The following is a 24,616-nucleotide window of genomic DNA, read 5'->3' on the forward strand; positions in this document are numbered from 1 at the left end:
CCGTCATATATATATATATATATATAATAACAATAATAAAGAGCGCATTCAATATATTTTTGTGTGTGATATTATGATGTTTAAATTTGGGACATACGTTTATTTTATAAAGTAAACATCTACAAAGAAAGTATTATTTCATCACAATCTCAATGGCCATACATTAACAAATATTGAAATATAAGCTAAGGTTACGTTTATAATACGGTTCCTAAACAATGATTTACCTTCATTTTTATTATCATGTTTTCTCACTTTGGTAATGATCGATTCCAGACAGAATTCCACGCTTTCTGCAAGGAATTAAAATCATTGTTTTTTTTTCAAGGTATGAGTAAAATTGTCAAAACAACACGAAAAAAATTAAATCAGTATCAAAATGCCAAACTGTCATCGAGAGTTAAAAATAAATGCCACATAATCAATAGAAATGACAAATTGAACAACACATAAATCTTTCTCGAATAAATTATTTCTTACCACAAATTTAATTTCGTGGGTCGAGATAAATCCTAAGCCTGAATAGATATAGCTCGTTAAATCCGTTTCTGGCTGAACGCCAGATCTACCAGTTTATTGACAAATGGCGTTACCTCTGTTAAAGGAACCAGTGACGCTTAACCAATATTACACGTGGCAACGTACCTGATCATCTGTCAAATAATAACACTATTACTCACTTTGTCACTTAACTAGCTTTGTCAAATTAACAAGCTTAATATGCAATCAAAATATTTGAACTTTTAGTGATGTTGGTATGCTAGTTTATTTTTCGCCTTCAGAATTCGACGATAATATCCTAATCAGTAGCAATAATCTTTAGTTGAATTGAGTATTGTAGACGCTTAACCGAATCGTGTAAGTTTTGTTTAAGTGTTACATTTACGGGTTACACACAAATGAGTGAGTGTTAATATTTTTTTAAATTATGCTTATGTCAGAAATTCCTATTCCATTTATTTTTCAGTTGTACACACACTCGGCTTCTTTATATCATACAATTATGTATAATGTGTTTTCAAAGAACCCTACTACTATATGTAAGCCAATAATCCGTTTCAATGTGATTGAACAAACCAATCAACTGTTTCGTATTTACATTATATTCGTCGAGATTTCAAAGATATAGATATATGAATAGTATATCTACTGTGATATTTATTTTAAGAACCTATCTTTTTATATCTATACATAAATAATTGTAACAGGCAAATATCTGTACATTATAGATTCTGTAAAAAAAACTAATATGGGAAAATTTGTTGCTTAATCTTTATTGAAGCAACAGAACACAAAACAACAGTTTTTAGAATTGTTGTATGTCTGAATGCGATTTTGACATATGTTTTGCTAGAGAACTAACTCAAAATCATGACTTGACATCGTAATAGTTACTTTCAATGTACAATTTGACATCGAAATCGTAATGGTAAATATAATTATATCTTAATGTCATCAATATCGTAATCGTAATAGTCAATGTCAATGTCATCAATATCGTAATCGTAATAGTCAATGTCAATGTCATCAATATCGTAATCGTAATAGTCAATGTCAATGTCATCGATATCGTAATCGTAATAGTCAATGTCAATGTCATCGATATCGTTGTCGTTATAGTCAATGTCAATGTCATCGATATCGTTGTCGTAATAGTCAATATTAATGTCATCGATATCGTTATCATAATAGTCAATATCAATATCATCATTATCGTTATCGTAATAATCAATATCAATTTCATCATTATCGTTATCGTAATAATCAATATCAATATCATCATTATCGTTATCGTAATAATCAATGTCAATGTCATCGATATCGTAATAGTCAATGTCAATGTCATCGACATCAATATCGTAATCATAATACTCAGTGTTAAATTGAACATTATTATTACGATATTGATGTCTTATCGATTAAAAAATAAACGGGATAAAATCCTTATTTTAGCTAGTTCTTAATAATGAGACGTTGTAATAAAATGTATTTGACAACTTAATTTTAGTTGCTGGGTTATATTATTTCGCTTTTTATTTAACGTTTATCATTGAAATTGAACCCATTACTATACGATATTAAAAGACGATGTGAAATATTATTTTAATTAGATTTTTATACAATAGTTATTTTAATGTACACACATGTGCATGAAAAACAATTGAAAAAAAATATAATTTTTTCACTCAATCATTCAGTGTTCTTTTTTTTTAAAGACCTGTACGTAAAGGTCAGTGAAAGTACTATTTCGGTATATGGAATTATATCCGTTTAAATAAAATATTATAAATACTATACACATTATGATATAAGATATTTGGATTGTTTTGATGATATTCTATCAATCAATCAACAGCCAATCGTTGTCCACTGCTGAACATAGGCCTCTTCCAAGGTGCGCCAAAGCTCCCTGTCCTCCGCTTTTCGCATCCAGTTGGTGCCCGCCACCTTCTTAAGGTCGTCGGTCCACCTGGCTGGAGGGCGCCCTACGCTGCGCTTGCCGATTCGCGGTCTCCACTTTAGGACTCGTCTGCTCCAACGGCCATCGGTCCTACGACATACGTGACCAGCCCACTGCCACTTCAGCCTGCTAATTTTGCAAGCTATGTCGGTGACTCCGGTTCTTTTCCGGATAATCTCATTTCTGATCTTATCCTTCAAAGATACTCCGAGCATAGCTCGCTCCATAGCACGCTGAGCGACTTTGAATTTGTGGACTAGTCCCGCAGTTAGTGTCCACGTTTCGGCACCGTATATCATGGCAGGTAAGACGCATTGGTTGAAGACTTTCGTCTTCAAACATAGCACGCTGTAGTGGCAATAGGCAATCCTTTACGCTTGAATAAATGCTATCCGATGCGCAAAAATGCCTCGAAAGAAGACATCCGATAACATTACATGTCAACAGCTTGATATATGTACATCCAGCTGTTGACATGTTAGGGCTGGTCTATAAGCCTGGATGGGTTCGATAAATCACGAGGGTGATGTACAATGAATTTATTTTCAAATACACCTAAACCACCATCGACCATCGTGTTTATTGTGACTTATTTGATAAAAATAGAATATTTTATCTCTATACAAACGTTATTCGGATCGTTACTAATAAGAACACATTTGTCAGTGCGTTTGGCTAGCTTCTTATTAAACTTAAAAGTCATAAAAACAATACTCTAATACAAATTTAAGCTTATGGAATCATCAACGTTATTGCTTTCTTCAAGATAAGCAAGGTCCCAAAACTTTTTCCAACTGCCCATTACAATAAATCCCGATAACCCTCATTTGACCTTCTGAAGTTATTCCAGTTGCTTTGTTCGCTATCGCTTGGCAAATACCCAATTAGGGGCAATGAATTTATATACTTTTCGCTAATCGAGTTTTTATTTACTCAAAAAAAAAACGTAGACAGTGCTCGGATCTTCGTGTCTGTCGTATCGTGAAGCTAAAACATTTAAAACTATAAGCCTACAAGTTGTTTGATATTGTCGCTAACGACGAGTGGACATGTATACCTACGATAGTGTGTGTGTATGTTGTCTGGGTGTGTGGGGGTGTAATATGTGGTGACCTAAATAATAATTTACAAAAAATTATTTAGTTACAAGAATAATTATAAAAGAAGATCAATACGCCTTGCAATGCCGTATATATATGCCGCCGTAAGCTACAAATTTAGGGTTTTCTTTCCTTGGGTTTATCTTTTCGTTCAAAATTTCAATAAATCCTTTAAGAATGGGTCCCTTTCCTTAATTCTCGAAGTCGCTTTATATTAAAAGTCTAAAGTCGAACATAAACCATTATAAAAAGTGTTATTTAAAAATGCTTCTATTTGTTCTAATTTAAAAAAAAGATCAATAACAATCAATGATATATTATTTTTAATAAAATAATATTTTCTAACGGTAAGAGATGACAAAAATGTATAAATTTTGAATTACTATACAATATATAATTTTATTTCCATATCTAGTATTTAAGTAAGTCTGGAATTTTAACGTTTATGTGCTTGTATGTAATTGAATTAGTGCATTTATATAAAACTATTGAGTGCATTTATGAATCTAATAAATTACGTACTCTGTAAAAACAGTTATTACAAGCCACTTATAATCATGGGTTATATTTATTGCGATATCATATTGAATATCAAAGATAATCTTAACCAATGCTATGATGTCATTTCAATTATAAATTTATTTGTATTTACTCCCCTTGTGGTAGAAATAGGTTGTAGCATGAAGCACACTCGGGCAATAAGCAGCCATCGAAATTTACGTTACCGTAAGTCAAAACAAAGCTGGTGCTCCCGATTTGTTATTATTGTTCATAACTTTTAAGTTTCGTTACTATGATAATACGTTTGCAATACAAAAATTTAAATGTAAATTGTTCGTACTAGCAAAGTTAGTTATTCTTACGTATGATATTGGTAAGGCACTGTTCAAATATCTAAATGATTCTAAATATTTGTGTTATACGAATGCTTAATGATAATAAAAGTATACATATGAGAGTAATGTCTTGCACATCTTTTATGCTAGTACCAGTTGTTTTATAGTATAGGTAGGCTAATGAGCATATGGGCCATTGACATTGTAAAAATGTTAACCATCGCTTACATCACCAATGCACCACCAACATTGGAAACTAAGATGTTATGTCCCATATCCCTTTAATTACACTCACTCTTCAAACCAGAACACAACAATACCAAATACTGCTAATTTGCGGTAGAATATCTGATGAGTGGGTGATACCTACCTAGACGAGCTTGCACAAGCTGTCCCACCAGTAAAAAAATTCTTACCTTTTCTATAAAACCAAACCGTAAAAGTTTACAGAATCCATTTCCTTGTAGTGTTACAAACACACTTTAAGAGAAAAGTCATACAGCTGCCGTCGGAGGGCGCAAAGAGGGCACAACTAGTGACGTCAGCATATGACAACTGCCGCAATTCACCAAACGTGAAAAAAGCTATATATTTGAAGTTGGTCTCTAAACAAAGACAATATTTATTTATTTTTCACATTCAAAACATATATTATACGATCTGATTTCTTCGAAGAACTAGATCTGAAGGTACGTTACTTCTGAATGGTCTTCAAGTACAACAAAGGGAAGTCCTACAGTATCAACATAATATAATAACGAAATAATGTTACCAGTATAAATAATATAATATGGGCGACTACTTACTGTCAGATGGCACAATTGGCTACCTTACCTATTAAAAATATATACATATATGATTATTCCCAGAGCGTTATCGAGATCATTTCCTTTCACAATAAGATATTCAATGAAGAAGTATATAGGTTTATTTTCAAACAAATATATTCGAAAATAAACGTATAGAAGTATACTGAATGATACTAAACGTAAGAATATCAATTAATAATATTTGAAACAATTATCAAGCAACGTAAGAATAACAATTAATAATATTTGACGAGCCGGTTGGCGTGGTTGGTAGAACACTTGCCTTTCACGCCGAAGGTTGTGGGTTCGATTCCCACCCAGGACAGACATTTGTGTACAGTAACAGTAACAGTAACAGCCTGTTAATGTCCCACTGCTGGGCTAAGGCCTCCTCTCCCTTTTGAGGAGAAGGTTTGGAGCTTATTCCACCACGCTGCTCCAATGCGGGTTGGTAGAATACACATGTGGCAGAATTTCAATGAAATTAGACACATGCAGGTTTCCTCACGATGTTTTCCTTCACCGTTAAGCACGAGATGAATTATAAACACAAATTAAGCACATGAAAATTCAGTGGTGCTTGCCCGGGTTTGAACCCACGATCATCGGTTAAGATTCACGCGTTCTTACCACTAGGCCATCTCGGCATTTGTGTGCATGAACATATCTGTTTGTCCTGAGTCTGGATGTAATTATCTATATAAGTATGTATTTACAAAAAGAAAACTAGTATATGTAGTATATCAGTTGTCTGGTTTCCATAGCACAAGCTTTGTACAAGCTTAATTTGGGATCAGATGGCCGTGTGTGAAAAATGTCCCAGGATATTATTATTATTATTATTATTATCAAGCAATACGATTTATGGTATTCATTCATTTTCGATATTCAAATTAATTCCAGTCTTTATTATATGTAGATTTTAATTAAAATATTCGTAAAAGTCAAGTCGAAGCCATTTTTGAACAGTTTGTTTTCAGTGTAAAGCTATCAGTAACAGTACAGTAACAGCCTGTTAATGTCCCACTGCTGGGCTAAGGCCCTTTTGAGGAGAAGGTTTGGAGCTTATTCTACCACGCTGCTCCAATGCGGGTTGGTAGAATACACATGTGACAGAATTTCAATGAAATTAGACACATGCAGGTTTCCTCACGATGTTTTCCTTCATAGTCAAGCACGAGATGAATTATAAACACAAATTAAGCACATGAAAATTCAGTGGTGCTTGCCCGGGTTTGAACCCACGATCATCGGTTAAGACTCACGCGTTCGAACCACTAGGCCATCTCGACTTTTTAAGTTATCATTGTTACCAAATTTTTTTTAAAAATATAGTAATTACTTACATCACCATTATCATTGTTATTATAATCCACTGCTGGACTGTTTCAGTGCTTTAAGGGAACTTTAAAAAGAATAACGGCTCAAAATACAGTAATTTTTTTGTAATGTTTATTAAAATTATCGTTTATATTGTTTCGCTATTTTTTTTTAATTACCCACCAACTTTTTATGGAAGCAGAGTTTTATACAGGGCTACAGGGTAATATGTCACGATCCTTTTAAAGGGTTATAGTTCAGGACAATAGCTATCAAATGACCCCTAAAATGCTTATGCAAAAGTGTATCGTTTTCGAGTTATTAATTTTTTAATATTTTTTTTTATTTAAAGGATGTTTAAGATTCTAAAATTCAATAAAAAAAAAATCAACGTATTTTCCCTATTTTTTTTGTATTTCTTGCTAGGGTACATCCTAGTTAATAATAACCAGTTATAAAACAAAAACAATCTTCAAGCATTTTTAAATTACAGATCCAAAACTGTACAACTTTTCGATTTTTAATTTTGATTCTTTAAGTTACTCGCAATTTTTTTGTAAAAATCACTATGGCTCTTATCGTGCGGATCATTTTAAAAACATCTGCGTTTCCTTAGCTATCCATCGGTACATAAAAAGTACAGTAACAATCATAAACTCAGGAGAAAATTAGATAACAAAGAGACCAGGTAGGAAATTCTAAGAAATGCTATTGTTAAGAAATTAAATCTGGATCAAAGACAAAAGGACCTCAATGCAAAGTAGTTAAAGATTATTTTTAATAGGGGTAATAGGTAAAAAAGGAGAGATAAACCAGCTGTCATTGCAATTTTGAATTTAAATCAAAAACAAAATACTTAATCTTTTTAGTTACTCCATACTTTCGAAATTACACTGTTTATTATTCATAATTCGTGTTCAAAATGAGATCCCCTATTTCGTATACAAATACGCATTCTTTTTCTTAATTCACTTTTTATTACAACACTACTCAAGCTATGTCGAATAGAATTTGCAGCATTCATTATTCCTGTTTTGAGTTCTTCAATTGTTTGTACTGGTGAAACATCATAAACCAGGCTTTTCATATGCTCCCATAGACATAATAGTCCATCGGAGTCAAATCTGGACTTCTCGCTGGCCATGGGATTGGTCCTCCTCTGCCAATCCATCTATTACGATAATTGCTGTCTAGCCACTGTCTTACGGACATTCGAAAGTGTGCGGGGCAACCATCATGCTGGAATATCATTCTCTGCCTAAGTTTCAGCGAAACATTTTCGAGTAACTCATGCAGGATTTCTCTAAGCAAGCTTTCATAACTTTCACCATTTAAGTTATCAGGTAGGAAATGTGGCCCAATAAGATTATCATTGATAATCCCCATCCAGACGTTTACCGAGAAACGTCTTTGGGAACCGCTTAATCGCTTTTTGTGAGGGTTTCCCTGTTCTTTTTGAGACCAATATCGAATATTGTGGTAGTTAGTAATACCATCTTTGTCAAACTTTGACTCGTCTGTCCATAAAATTTTTCTCAAAAAATTGGGATTTTCTGCATCACAGTGTAGCATAAATCGGCAAAAATCTAAACGTCTTGCAGGATCTCCTTCTTCAATCACGTGTACGGGTGTGTAATGATAGGGATACAATCCAGCCGCGTGGACAGTAAACCAGACTCTCCATTGAGATACGCCCAGTCGGTTTGCCACAATATTGGTGGAAACTGTAGGGTCCTCTCGAAAATGACGAATAATTACATCTTCTTCATCTGGAGAACGGACACGAGGGCGTCCGGAATCAGATTGTCTCCTTTGCACGCGACCAGTTTCTCTAATTCGACGATACACACCAATAAAGACACTATTGTCAGGTGTCCGGCGATCCGGAAATCGACGATTATACTCACGACGAGCAGCTGCGGCGTCACCGTTACAATATCCATAGCAAAATAAGATGTCAGCGTATTCCTCATTAGAGTACGGACGACGAGAAGAATTTTGTTCTGCAGCCATAATAGTCCTTTTTACGCGCCAAGTTATCATAAACACAAATCACAAATTCCTTTTAGCTAGCCGAGTCACGAAGTTGTAAGAAACAGAGTCCAGTAAACGAAGCGGTTTTTTTCAAAAATTTAAGAGATCAATATTCACTAAAGCGCGTCCACACTATACGAGCAGTGCAAGTACAGTGAGTATTATGTACCCCGACAAGGTTTTATTACTCTTATTCCTAAAAGAAATGAGATAAAAGGAAATTAGAAAAAATGACGGTAAATTTCGCAATTAATTAATTAATAATTATTACTAACATTGCTTAAAAATATTGTATTAGATTCGTTCACATAAACTGAATATTATATGATTTTTTTTGTGAAATCAATTTCTTACATACATATATAGTAAACTGTAACTCTAGGAATTACTAAGAAACGAATTGCCTTCAATTCAATTGCACGATGCTGTCGTGCAGCATCGTGGAAATGAAGACGGACACTTGCGATGGAGCTAAAATGAAAACCGACTTTAGCGTCAGGAATATCACAAACTAAGCTTCTATATTTATTAGTTTTTATGTAATATTCATCATATTTCTTCAACATCATTACGGTCGTTATCATTTCTTTCTAATATTTCTAATATTTTATATTTCCTGAAATTTGTTTATTTCGTTCATTATTTCTATTATTAGCTAACATATACTTACACATAAATGTATATATATATACAAGTAATATGACATTCATCGGATTCTCTCATCAGCATAAAAGTAATAACACAAAAATGTTTGTTTTTTTGTAAAAAATATCGTTATTTTATATAAATTTCCCTTTCCTCTTTGTTCTATTTAAAATGAGAATACCGATGGTGCGATAAGTCTCATGATGGTAAGTCCCCACCATTCATAGATATTGACTGACATACTCTTATACCGGAAAACCAGAAATAAAACGTATTGCTGATTTTCTGCTTAGCGTTAGAACTACTGAAAGCGAGTTGTACCTAGACACCTGGCTTGCTCAAAGCAGTACCATCGTGTTCCACAATATAAGTTATGCTTTAACTTTAGAAGTAGGTACTATTTCTTATATAAAAAAAGTATACTTTAAATAATATTTCACACAGTCCTTCAATATTATTTAGAAATTGAATAAAAAGCAGAATGTTGTAACCCAACAAATTAAATTAAAAATGTTAAAACATTTTATTGCAACAATTATTACTCGTTATTAAAAATTAGTTCTTAAAATAAATACCTCTCGAAGCCTGCTGTAGACTATTCAAAATATATTTGAAATCTCGATTAATTATATAAAATAAAACAGCTTCTTGGTTTATTACATTACAGTGAAACATACTAACAATAAATACTCGGCGGTAGGGCTTTGTGCAAGCCCGTCTAGGTTGGTACAAACACTCGTCAGATATTCTACCGCAAAACATCAATACTTAGTATTATTGTGTTCCAGATTGAAGGGTGAGTGAGTCAGTGTAACTACAAGCACAAGGGACATAACATCTTATTTCACAAGAGGTTGCACATAGGCGATGTGATGATTTTTTTTTTAATTATATAGGCTAGCCCTTGACTGTTGTCACACCTAATGGAAAGTGAAGATACAGTCTAGGGTGGTGCGCGCTTGCCTAGAGTACCGTAACAGCCTGTGAATGTCCCACTGCTGGGCTAAAGGCCTCCTCTCCATTTTTTTGAGGAGAAGGTTTGGAGCTTATTCCACCACGCTACTCCAATGCGGGTTGGTAGAATTCACATGTGGCAGAATTTCAGTGAAATTAGACACATACAGGTTTCCTCACGATGTTTTCCTTCACCGTAAAGCACGAGATGAATTATAATCACAAATTAAGCACATGAAAATTCAGTGGTGCTTGCCCGGTTTGAACCCACGATCATCGGTTAAGATTCACGCGTTCTTACCACAGGGCCATGCCTAGAGTATAAATGGTTAATACTCGCCAATAAATATGGGCGGTGGTGACTTCTTACCATACATAGCTGTCAATATATATTTTAAAAATTAATGCTGAATTAAATAATTGAATGATCAAAAATATGTTAATTTAAAAAAAGTCGTTATGTTTGTAGGATTCCTTAGATGTTTATAGAATAGGGTCATTGGTAGTACTCTGCCTCAATGAACTATCCATCCTTTAGAAACGCAAGTAAGCAACATCGGTCATAACATTAATGGTATAACAAGTTACTTCTATTTAACCTTGATTTTGAAATCTCCGTCCATCAATTTAAATTTATTTAAAAGATAAATTAATAGTAAGGAATTTCATTTTAAATAAATACAAATCAGCATAGACAATTTCAGAATAATTCTATCTTTAAAATTATTATTTCATCAAAAAATATTACCTAGTCGAAACAATAATGCGTAACCCTGACACGATGTAAAATTCCCGACCTTTTTCACTGTCACTCACACATGCATAAAAACATACACAAACGAAATTAAATGTATTCAAATTATTTCCGTTCGTAATTTGTCATAACAGTAAATGTGTTGTTCTGAGTTTGTTCGCGCTTGATTTTTTTTTTGCTAAAAGTTTGAAACATTCGGGGCGTTTAATATGACTAACTAGTAGCGAAGGCCACGCTTAATGTCCTTTTCTAAGCCCTTGACAATTTGTATACTGGTGGTAGGGCTTTGTGCAAGCTCGTCTGGGTAGGTACCACCCACTCATCAGATATTCTACCGCAAAACAGCAATACTTGATATTGTTGTGTTCCGGTTTGAAGGGTGAGTGAGCCAATGTAATTACAGGCACAAGGGACATAAAATCTTAGTTCCCAAGGTTGGTGGCGCATTGGCTATAAGCGATGGTTGACATTTCTTACAATGCCAATGTCTAAGGGCGTTTGGTGACCACTTACCATCAGGTGGCCCATATGCTCGTCCACCTTCCTAATCTATATAAAAAAAATGCTAAATTTCATGATGATTGGCTGAGTAATTAAAACGTGAAAAAACGAATAAACAGTGTATTTATGGAATAATTTTAAATAAATTTATCCCGGTTTCTGACTTTACTTTGTGATATTCTTTTGAATGTTATAACAAAATTACCTTTTTATTATATGCTAGTTATATTCTACTATGCGCTAAGTCGCGTTTATTATTTACGGAAACGATATAAGGCCTCTTTATAATTATAAAACATCCATCTATAGAAAGTTGAAAAGGATTTCATTAGAACTCTTTATATCAAACGAATTTACGTTTTTACTCAACTCCTCGAAGGCTCATTCAAAATTTTAAAACTAGTTTTTTAAAAACTTTAACACGGCTTAGAGTTGAAAAAACGCTTGCATCGAAGTTAATTTAAAAAACCTTTTAATGACTTAAAGGGAAATACGGAAAGTATTTCATCCAGAGCCTTTCCATGTATAATTGTGATAGTTGTTTTTTCCATTTTATTTAATACTGAAAGTTGAAACTTAGCTTTTGAAAGAACCAATGAAAAGAGTAGCTGAAGACAAACTTTAGAGTAATTTTTCAAGTTTTTTTTAAAGTATGTTGTATCCCTTTGCGCGTAACGTATATGTATTGTATTTTCAGCTAGTACGTGTAAGTAGGCATTCGATAGTCTTGAACAATGAATGTCAAACGGAATTCCTGCTTTTATCTTATAAGGACCATTCATGTTGTAAGTGCATTACAGCAATTGGCAAAGATATTAAGGGATTGATGAAAATAATTTAAAAAAAACATTGGGAAATATTCTAGTCGAGCTATTTATACTTCCGAGATTTTTAATTAAACTTAATATTACTTTCTTATCTATTTTATCCGAAAAATTAACAACTTCTGTAACAGGTACTATTTCTCTCAAAGACCTGTAAAACTAAATTAAAGTTTTAGTACTTTTAAGTCTGGGCATTTTGGAATAAAAAAGGCGTTTTTCCATGCCTTTGATCAGGATTTTCATTCTTGTTATGTTCTGTATTTGACGCTATCCAGCCCAACATTCAGGTATTCAGGATTTAAAAAAAAACAATTTTAAATTGATAAACTGTTTCATAAACTAGTTAAGAAACATACATGTTCCTAGATTAAAAATAGTATCGATCAAACACGCCACCAATTTATGTTACAAATTCCATCCAAGGCCAATATCCTTAGACGGACAGTAGATTATTATGTAGCAGATATTACTATTTTGTACTTATTATCTATGAAGATTGTAGGGAGTACACACACACACGGATTCCGATTAATATTCGTTCAGGCGTTACAAATTTTGGATTAGTGTAAATCCCACTGGAACTATGCATTTCAACGGGACATAAAGCATCCAAGGAGTAATTTCAACACAGAACCAATCCACAAACCAAATTTTAATTAAATTGTGATACCAATTTATAGAGCATAAGCATCTTTTTCATTCATTCGAACAGGATAAAAATATGTTATATGTCATTACAGGATCCAAGAAATATCTGTACTAAAAGACAATGGGAAATAAATCCATTGTCCAAGAAATAAAAAAAAAAAAAAACAAAAAATTAAATAATAATCTGATTTCCAAAATTGACACTAAAGCATTTAAAATTTAATATGAATTTAAAATAATGTTTAAGTGTTGTTCTATAACTTTTAATTGTAATTGTTAAAGTTTTTATATTCAGTATATTGTATATAAACTGAGTCTTCAGTATACTGTATATAAGCCGAGATGGCCTAGTGGTTAGAACGCGTGAATCTTAATCGATGATCGTGGGTTCAATCCCGGGCAAGCACCACTGAATTTTCATGTGCTTAATTTATGATTATAATTCATCTCGTGCTTTACAGTGAAGGAAAACATCGTAAGGAAACCTGCATGTGTCTAATTTCACTGATATTCTGCCACTTGAGTATTCCACCAATCCGCATTGGAGCAGCATGGTGGAATAAGCTGCAAACCTTCTCCTCAAAAAGTGAGAGGAGGCCTTAGCCTAGCAGTGGGACATTCACAGGGTGTTACTGTGGTATATAAAGTTTATATTTTCATTATTCAAGAAACGCTCCACATATTATTGTGAAACAGTGACTGACTCTAGCTCCACATGAATACGCATAGCAGACAGTGACACAGTACTTAGTCGCATCTGATTATTATATACTTTAGAGCTCAATTACATACCATCTATTTGATTACCTGGAATATATATATTTTGAATATAATTTAATGATCTAATTAAGAAATCATAGACATGGGTTGTTGCGAATTGAATAACAAATTTGGGGTCGTAAGTTGAGTAATTTAATTTGAAATTATAAACGTACTAGTTTCTGCCCGTGACTGCCCGCATATGAGGGAGGCGGGCAGGTTTTTCGGTTGCTTGTTCGGTTATAGAACGGCTATTGAATTAACTCGTGGTCCAATGTTTTTTTTTAATATATAAGCTGGCGCTTGACTATTATCGAGGTCGGGAGGGTATTCCAGATCTTAGCGGTGCGTATCAGAAACGAGGAAGCATCGTACGTGTCTTAGATAAATCAACTACGTACGGGTGCAGATCTTTACGATGCCTCGCAGTTCTATGATAAAAAGGTGACGGAGGAACTAAGTTATCGTGTCATCGGACTGTAAGGGTTAAGAAATATAGTGCAGGTGAATTATATTCCACTCTATCCAATATCATGGTGTACTTGTGCGTATGGTAGTGAATAGTTGAGTAATACTAATCAGTGAAATTGTACGACAAAAAATGATTCACGAGAAAATTATTATTATATGAGAGTGATCTGAAAAATAGAACAACCTTTTAAATATATATCATATTTAAAAGATTACAACATTTGTATCAAAATTCAATTTAAACCAGCAACGTAATATAATATCAGCTAAATTTCATCAGCCGATGGTTCGTGACCAAAATATTTAGATATTCCTATTCGGCGAGAGATCGACTGAATTTATTACCATAGCACAATTATCTGCTATAAATTTTTGTATCGAAAAAATATATCGCATGCTATATTATAAAATATGCTTAGGAGTTAATAATATGATACTACTTTGATACTATCTGTAAACAAAATCAGATCAAATTATCATTAGTTGTTTAATATTTAACTAAAATGTATATTGTATTGTATTCCTGTTGAAATTTTAAAAGCAAACTATTGTATTTGTGTTATCTTAGTATTGTATTTTAAAAAGAAACGTAGTGCCTCGCGTACTCAAGTCTTATTTTTCAACGGTCAATTAACTTTGAAAACGATTAATGTACAAAGATTTACTCTATAAGAACTTTAACCAATTAGTTATAATATATTGATGTGAAACGCGAATGTTCGTCATTCACCACCGCTCTCTACGAATGTAGAATGCATTCTCCTTGTGAGTGTGTGTACTGCTGCAAAAAATTAGATTTATTTTCCTTTGCTATGTGTTAATTTTTCTGTTGGTTTTCTTCAATTATAAAGTTTTATAATAACTTTCACTGAAACACTACTCAAAGGCACCTTATCAAGACACGCGGTAGCGTGTCAAGTCAAGTTCAAGCTAACAAAACTGGCGAGCAGTACGGTGTGTATTATACACGAACCATTTGGAGCCACTTTTGACCCCCTCATAACTCAAAAAATATTTCACATAAACATGTCAAATTTGGCTCATATATTGAAACTTGCGAGATGCATATGTGCATGTGTAATTTCATAAACACACCTCAAACGGGTATTTAGATATTAACATCCAAAAAATCGTCATAATTCAATATTGAAAATAACGAATTTCCATAACTCTTTCTTCAAAAATGAAAATTCTTGATAGAAACTTTCATCCCACTATCTTAGAGGTTAAATTTTCAAAAATCCTTCCTTAGCGCTAACCAACTGTGTAAAAGGAACCCGTATGCAATTTAACATGGTGTTAACCCCAGTCGTTTTGAAAGTGCGTCGATATGTAAGTTTATCAGTCAATTATTCATTTCTGTACATAGATAATAGTTAAAAGTTATTCACAATGATTTGTCAATTAATCAACATTTATTTAAATAGGTTTGAAAACCAGCTGCAACGTCAAGTGCAGCTTGTTCACGATTACTTGTGCAAATCAATTTGCGCAGTTAAACACGGGTCTGTGGTGAAACGATATTTAAGTGTATCAACTTATTTAATCGTTGCATTAATTGGTTTTCGACTTTACCTAGCTTTACACTATGATAAAAAAAAATCACATAATTGATTACATGTACTATTGATAATATCTATCGTACCGAAACCGTAACAGCCTGTGAATGTCCCACTGCTGGGCTAAAGGCCTCCTCTCCTCTTTTTGAGGAGAAGGTTAATATAAAATATAAGGTTAAAGGTAATATCTATCAATTTAAACTAATCAAATATTTGGTGGTACTTTGGTGGACTTTGACCCCATCTGGTTTGGTAAGCAGCAATACTTAGTAATATCGAGATTTGGTTTGAAGGATGATTGAGCCAGTATAACTACAGGTACAAGGTACATTTCGTCTTAGTTCCCGAGTTAACCAACCATGTATAAACAGCTATATAAAAAAAGGGTTGAATTATTACTTGGAGTGCAAATAGGAGTGAAATTGGACAAATTTATTTAACAGTTTCAAGTTTTCACTACTATCGGCAGTCCCTATGATTGCCTGATTTTTTTTATTAACTGTTTTCAAAGGTATTTCGATATGAATATAAATTTATTTTTACTTTTTCATAAGTTCATTAAATTGGGACACGTATAGAATAACAGTTTTTGAAATGACTGTGAAATTCGATCCAGTAAAATTGTGTGACCAACATACGAATTCAAAGTGATTATATTTCAAACCCTCATTAATCAGAGGAGCTGTGATAACAGTCAAACAGCTACTGGCGGTGAATTTACACTTGTATTTAATATATAAAAAATAAAAAAACAAATATCATGAAAGCTGTCCTCAACGAAGATATGATAATATTCAATGAATGGACATTTCAGTTTATGTGAAGCGATAAATATGTAAATCAAAAACACCTAACGATGCTTCTTTAGTTTATATAAAAGTTCATAAAGTTTGTATATCGTGTCCAATGGTTCCGTATATTAAATTTTTAAACGAAAACGACATTTCGTGTGCATATTTTTATCTCGTGCTCGACGGTGAAGGGAAATGTGAGGAAACTTGCATGTGTAGGATGAAAATCTGCCACACATACCACCAACCCGCATTGGAACCGCATGGTGGAGTAAGATCCACGTTAACTCCTCAAAAGGCGTTACTTTAATAGAATTACAATTATGTATATTGTTAGACTTATCTACACTACACAAAATAAGTGTCTTTTTTATAGTATAGGTAGACGGACGAGCATATGGGCCACCTGATGGTAAGTGGTCACCAACGCCCATAGACATTGACATTGTAAGAAATGTTGACCATCGCTTACTTCGCCATTGCGCCACCAACCTTGGGAACTAAGATGTTATATCCCTTGTGCCTGTAATTACACTAGTTCACTCACCCTTCAAACCGGAACACAACAATACCGAGTACTTTGTTTTGCGGCAGAATATCTGACCACCCACTCAGGGTGTTACCTACCCAGACAAGCTTGCACAAAGCCCTACCACCAGTGTATCTTTGTACCTGTCCATGTTGCTTTTGAGCTAAAGCAGATATCTATATACAAGACAAACTTATCTATTGTTTTTTGTTACGAAAGGAAACAAATTATACAAATAAGTAATATTTATAACTGCGCTTCATTATATCTGCGTAGCCTATTAAAACACCAATCCTCTTTCATAGGACGTTTTATTAGTTCGACGTTTTGTTATTTACTTGAAGGATTTATGTGAGACAAATATATTTCCGCAATAATAATTTATTACATTCATTTATCTGATATGGTGGAAACATAATATAATCGTTGTTGTTTCCACTGGCTTGGTTTGTTGCTGGCATAACACAGGAGGCACTTACAGCGCGCGACTTAACGCAACGCATTCCGCGCATAGCTAGCTTAAAATAAAATAGTTTATATATTATTTCAAGTAGAAAATAGAAAGATATTTTCGTATAGTTATATGTAATAATATATCTTAGTCCATATTTTAATTGTAGTATTCGCTACTATTGTAAGCTGTCGAGAAACCTTTCTTCAATTCTTATTATTTATTTTAAATTGATTGTCAATTACTTATTTCTCTTTTAAAGGTTTTATTTAAGTTTTTTACAGATCCATAAAATAAAAATAGTTAGTCACGTCGTAAAATGAACGGATAGCTTTAATAGAGCAAGATTAACACATAGCATTACATTCGTTACGAGCACAGGTTGTTGAATAATTAATTTGTATAAGGGATATCAGAGTTGCTTAAACGGATGTAGGGTAATGGCTGGCTCGTTCGATACAAGGATTTACTTTATAGACCGTGTACACTTCATTCTGAAATCCGATTTCGGCAATTTGAGAAATGTTTTTCTACAAAAAACGCATATGTACGTACTGTCTCAATTTCAGTACAACATTCTTGCTTTTCGTTGATATTTTTTTTCGAATCGGCTTACACATGATACTTACGTATATATCATTTTGCTAATTTAGGTAAATACAACGGAATTATTTAAAAAAATTACATCAAAATCTAGTTTTTTTTTATTTCAGTGTATAGGGTTCTTAATTAGGTGCCTTGTTTACTTCTTCCGTTAAAATGGCGTCATCCACGGTTTAAAGCAGCTATTTATTTAAATAATGTTCGTCTTTAATATAATGTGTTAATATAATTCTGTCTTTATTTTATACTGTTTCCTTATATTTTATAAAAAAAAATCAGATTAATAAGATCTGGTGGGATAATAATTTCAGGTGTTATTTTCATTACCAACTCAAATGATTTTAAAATAATGAATATTCGAAAAAAGATAAGTGTATTAAATTGAGAATTTTATGAGAATTAAAATACGAAATATATTATTCGTACATTATTTTAAACAAGAAAATATATTCACAAATAATAACTGTTCAAATAACAATAATAGTTATCATTTAAATTCCTAACTATGCGAGTTGCATATATTAATGTCATGTTTCAACATGTTTTTCCACGAAGCGACTTATTGAAATAGCGTTGTGTAAAATTTCAATTCATTACTTCCTTATTCAGTAATATTACAGACTTATTTCTAATAACACGCTGGAGCTTCCTTGCTAGTTAAATAATAAAAAGAATAATTGGATTACCAACTACATACGTTTCTTCTTTCTGTATGATAACGAAATTGACTGTCTTTGGTCTAGTGGCTTGATATAAGGCCGCCGATCATGAGGTCCTGGGCTCAAATCTCAACTAGCTTAAGCGAATGACGGAATAGATAAACTCTCTTGAGAGTTCAAGCTTGTTTCTTAGTAAATTCTATAAAAATCTCTTTCAATAAATAAATAAAAAAATACAAATAAAAATAAGAGTCACGTTTGTTGCCGCTATCATGTCTAACGATATTTTAATTGGAAAAATGTTCCACCGTCGAGATTTTTTTTAAAAAAGCGTCTAGGAAGGACTTTACAATTGATTTTTATTTTCAACCAACACAATACTATCAATTATTTGATAAACCAACGTTATATTTTATTCCACGGTTGGCTTTGTCTCGTTTCTGAACCCTTTTAAGCGGCATGGATGTATTCGTAAGCTGGCGCTACTGATTATGAATTTAAAAATGCGAACGTAATTTATTATAAGGCAAATATTTACCAAATGAAATACGTGATATAATTTTCTCAAACTTAACTGAACAGAGTTTATCGTGTTTTACGAATGATAGTTTGTTAACTTTTTTATTTTAATAACGAGACAGGATCTTTTTGAAATGATTGTAAAAATATTTTAACTGCCTAACTGTTAAGGGTCGAATGTCACAAAGTTGTATTAATTTAAATAATCATGCATAAATTGAATATTACTATCACTTTATTGATCACGTTAACCTCATTATCATTTTAATAGCATTTTAACAAACATGCATAAAATAAATAGCTTGTAAATGTCAATATTGCTTGGCTAATGAACACTTTTCTATGTCGCACTTCCAAAAAATGGAATTCTTTACCAGCTTACGTGTTCCTTTCCTCCTATTACCTATCAATCAATCAACAGCCAATCGTTGTCCACTGCTGAACATAGGCCTCTCCCAAGGTGCGCCAAAGCTCCCTGTCCTCCGCCTTCCACATCCAGTTGGTGCCCGCCACCTTCTTAAGGTCGTCGGTCCACCTGGCTGGAGGGCGCCCTACGCTGCGCTTGCCGATTCGCGGTCTCCACTCTAGGACTCGTCTGCTCCAACGGCCATCGGTCCTACGACATACGTGACCAGCCCACTGCCACTTCAGCCTGCTAATTTTGCAAGCTATGTCGGTGACTCCGGTTCTTTTCCGGATAATCTCATTTCTGATCTTATCCTTCAAAGATACTCCGAGCATAGCTCGCTCCATAGCACGCTGAGCGACTTTGAATTTGTGGACTAGTCCCGCAGTTAGTGTCCACGTTTCGGCACCGTATGTCATGGCAGGTAAGACGCATTGGTTGAAGACTATCGTCTTCAAACATTGCGGTATAGACGACTTGAGGACTTGACGAAGGTTGCCAAATGCTGCCCATCCCAAGCGAATTCTTCGATCGGCTTCCTTCTCGAAGTTGTTCCTACCGACTTGTATTATCTGTCCTAGGTAGGTATATTCACTAACAACTTCGAGAGGTTTCCCCTCGACGTATATCGGTCCCGGCACGACATGCCTATTGAACATGACCTTGGTCTTGTCCAAGTTCATACCGAGACCGACACACCGGGAAGACTCGCCTAGGCTACGCAGCATTTCGGTGAGTTGTTCCAGCGACTCTGCTATGATGACGATATCGTCGGCAAATCGAAGGTGTGAGATGTACTCGCCGTTTACATTGACTCCATACCTAGTCCAATCCAGCGTTTTGAAAACGTCTTCCAACGCGTTGGTGAACAGTTTCGGGGATATTACATCCCCCTGTCTCACCCCTCTGCGCAGTTGGATCGCCTTCGTCTTACAGTCCTGGATGTGGACAGTCATTGTAGCGGCGTTGTACAGACATCTCAGTACCTCGATATATCTCCAATCGATATGACATCTCTGCAATGAGTCGAGCACTGCCCAGGTTTCGATGGAGTCGAAGGCTTTCTCGTAGTCCACAAATGCCATACACAGCGGCTGATTGTACTCTTCGGTCTTCTGCACAATCTGCCGAACAGTATGGATGTGGTCCACGGTGCTGTAGCCTGATCGAAAGCCGGCTTGCTCTGGGGGCTGGAACTCGTCAAGTCGTCTGGCGAGACGGTTCGTGACGACTCTTGAGAACAGCTTATACACGTGACTCAGGAGGGAGATTGGTCTGTAGTTTTTCAAGAGGGTTTTATCACCTTTCTTGAAAAACAGTACCACCTCACTCCCGCTCCACGTTTCCGGGGTCTTGCCATGTTGGATGACGGAATTAAAGAGGCTTGCTAGCTCTTTCAGGACCGGGGTCCCGCCTGCCTTAAGCAACTCTGTTGTGATTCCGTCATCTCCCGGAGCTTTGTTGTTTTTAAGCTGTTCTAGAGCCGCCCTAATCTCTCCTTGGTCAACGACCGGGAGCTCCTCGGAGTAATGGCGCATAAGAGGGGCGCGCTGGTCATCAATACTGATTCCCACGGGTTTATCCGATCTTGAAGAGAACAACTGCCCATAAAACCTCTCTACTTCTCCGATAATCTCAGGCCTAGAGGTAACGACCCCACCATTTTCAGTTTTAAGTTTTGTCAGACGCGGCCTCCCAAACTTGCGAGCGAACACTTTCGATCCCCGATTTTGCTCAATCGCAGCCATGATGGCACGGGTATTGGAGCGTCGGAGATCGCGTCGCGTCAGCGTTTTTATTGTTCGGTTTAAGGCCTTATCTGACAAAAACGATGGTAGTTCTCGTCGTTTTCTCATGAGCTCGAGTGTCTCAGCAGAGAGTTTTGGTGCGTTGTCTCTTCTCTGTGGCGGAAAACACTTGCGGGATGTGTTTTGCAGTATTTTGACCAGCGTGTCGGTTCTCTCATCAATGCTGCTTATGGTTTCCAACACGGTGAATTGATTTTGAAGTTCCATTTGGAACTTTTCGGAGCCTTGAGCAGCTTGGAGCATGGTAGGTCGGAGAGTAGACCTCATCATTCTCGATCTTTCGGCTTTTAAGTTGATATTTAGAGTGCCTCGAACCAAGCGGTGATCACTTCCGGTATTAAACCTGTTGATCACTGAAACATCTCTAAATATGTGCCTTTTATTCGAAATAATAAAGTCTATCTCGTTCCTTGTCACGTTATCGGGGCTTCGCCAGGTCCACCTCCTCTGAGGCTTCTTTTGAAAGAAAGAATTCATCAAAAAAAGCCCCTGCGCTTCGAGAAAGTTTACCAGCATTTGCCCCCTGTGATTTCTGCAGCCCAAGCCGTAAGGTCCGACTTTCGATTCACCGCTATCTTGTACTCCCACTTTAGCATTAAAGTCTCCCATAACAACATTGTAGTGGGCCCTCGAGGTGTCGTTGAGGGCCTTTGCGATGTCCTCGTACATCGCTTCGACCACATCATCAGAGTATGTCGAAGTTGGCGCATATACCTGTACAACCTTCAGGGAGTACCTGTCGGAAAGTTTTAGGACAAGGTACGCTACCCGGTTCGACACACTACTGATTTCCACAATGCTGCTAATGAGATCCTTTTTGACTAGAAAACCGACACCACCCTGGGAGAGGTTATCACCTTCGCGGAAGTAGAGTAAGTTACCGGACTCTAGAGTTATCGTGTCCTCCCCCTGTCTTCGGACTTCAGATAACCCCAGTATATGCCAGTTTATATGACTTAACTCTACTTCTAATTCGGCGAGGTGATGGTCCAGCCTCATCGAGCGTCCATTATACGTTGCCATTTTCAGTCGCTTTATATGGTAGCCTGCCGTGAACCGGTGATTCTTAGCACCCCCTGCCCTGCCGATACCGCGACCGCTACCTTGGTCGGGCCTAGCGGGCTTGCCGGTAACTGGGGGCCTTTTTTTGGGCGCATCTGCCATTTAGGGAGGGGTTTGCCCATACTCGCCGCGCTGGGCAGGCGTGTTGGCGAGCGCAGTAGGGGGTAAGATGTTTATGGGAGGGGGGACGCTGCTGCCCATCCCCCCTTTTCCCCGTCCCTCAGTCGCCTCTTACGACACCCACGGGATGAGATTGGGGGAGTACTATTCTAAGCCGGTACTCCACGGCACCTATTACCTGGGTTCCTTCAAACAAGGCGTGAAGAGGCATCTTGCGGGCCAGCAAGATGTGGGGGGCTAGTGGAGTACATTCTTTTCGACTGTACTGGCCGTCGTCGCGTTTTGACTCTAGTTCCACTTACCATCAGCTGGAGTGGAGCCGTTTGCCTTACCGGCAGATATAAAAAAAATACCTTTTTGAGTAGAAGGTTTAAAGCTTACACCACACTGATCCATTGGTGGTAGGACTTTGTGTAAAACTGTCTGGGTAGGTACCACCTACTCATCAGATATTCTACCACTAAACAGCAATGCTTAGTATTGATAGGTTCCGCTTGGAAGGAAGAGTAAACCGGTGAAACTACAGGGACAAAGGACATAACATCTTCGTTCTTCTTCCAAGGTTAATGGCGCATTGGCGATGTAAGAGATTTTTAATATTTCTTACATCGCCAATGTCTATGGGCGGTGGTGACCACTTAACATCAGGTGGTCCACAACTGGTAACTTTCAACTTTTAACAGAATTTAATATTTATATTGTATCCGCAATCCGATAAGATACATATTTTAATTATATAACAATTTATTTATATAACATGGCTTCTCTTGAACTTTTGTTCTTCTTTTTTTTTACTTGTGTTTGTCTTTTATAATAATAATAATAATATTTTATAGATAAAAAAACATAAAGCCCAGGAAGCACGAATGAAATCGAATACGATATTACAATACGAATTGATTAATGGAAAACAAATAACGAAATAAAATATAAAATTAATAAAATAAATTTAAGAAATTTCTTTTATTTTATTTTAAGTCATTATTAAAATAATATTGCATATAAATTAATGGCGCCATAGACTCGCCGCCATATATTTGTAATAAGTTGTTTATTGAAACAAAAAACCAATGCTCTGTAAAGAGAAATTTATTCTTTTATGAAACGTATCACAAATTGAAGCTGGCTTCCGGAGTGGATACTCAACTATGGACCACATCCATACTGTCAAGCAGCTAATGGAGAAGTGCAATGAGTATAACCGACCCCTGTGCTTTGCCTTCGTTGATTACGAGAAGGCTTTCGACAGTGTCGAACACTGGGCCGTGTTTCAATCTCTCCATCGCTGCGGTATTGACAAGCGATACGTAGATATCCTCCGAGAGCTGTTCAAATTCGCGACTATGCAGGTGCGCATGCACAAAAACACCAACCTCGTGTCTGTTGACAGAGGGGTCCGACAAGGCGATAACCTCTCGCCGAAACTCTTCAACACCGTCTTAGAAGATCTGTTGAAGACGCTGGATTGGAGGGAGAGAGGTATCAATATAAACGGAACACCCATGACGCACCTTAGGTTCGGGGACGACTTGATTCTTGTCGCAGAGAGCACCAAAGAACTTCAATTTATGCTAGCAGATCTGCAAGAAGTTTCACTGAGATAGACCAAAATGACTAATCGCCACATACGTGCACCTAACATAATCGTAGGTAAGGACGCCGTACAGGTGGTCAGCGATTATATCTATCTTGGACATCGTTTATCATTTGATCGGATATCTCAATTACAGGAGATCGAACGACGCATTGGAAAGCTCGAAGATACGTTGACATCCAAATTCCCACAATGCCTTAAGACCAGTGTTTAACCAATGTGTCTTGCCTATACTCACCTACGGTGCCGAAACATGGACGCTTACTAAGCATAATATGCACAAAATAAAAGTTGCACAAAGGGCGATGGAGCGTGCTATGCTAGGCATCTCCGTCGTTGATCGTGTACCAAACGCAGAAATCCGACGAATGGCGAAAGTCGAAGATATTGGGAAGCGTA

At 35.8% G+C, this 24,616-nt stretch overlaps 1 protein-coding gene across 1 annotated transcript; it reads right to left on the minus strand.

The window, feature by feature from the left end:
* Window positions 1-1,439: 1,439 nt before the first annotated feature.
* LOC126777462 (ciliogenesis-associated TTC17-interacting protein-like) lies at window positions 1,440-17,146 on the minus strand. The gene is made up of 2 exons (XM_050500471.1): window positions 17,139-17,146; window positions 1,440-1,911 (listed from the first exon to the last, which is right to left on the minus strand). Exons 1-2 carry the CDS (start codon window positions 17,144-17,146, stop codon window positions 1,440-1,442), a joined length of 480 nt encoding a protein of 159 aa, XP_050356428.1.
* Between the last annotated feature and the right edge of the window lie 7,470 nt (window positions 17,147-24,616).

This window comes from Nymphalis io, chromosome 23 (assembly GCF_905147045.1).
Source record: "Nymphalis io chromosome 23, ilAglIoxx1.1, whole genome shotgun sequence".
Classification (NCBI taxonomy): domain Eukaryota; kingdom Metazoa; phylum Arthropoda; class Insecta; order Lepidoptera; family Nymphalidae; genus Nymphalis; species Nymphalis io.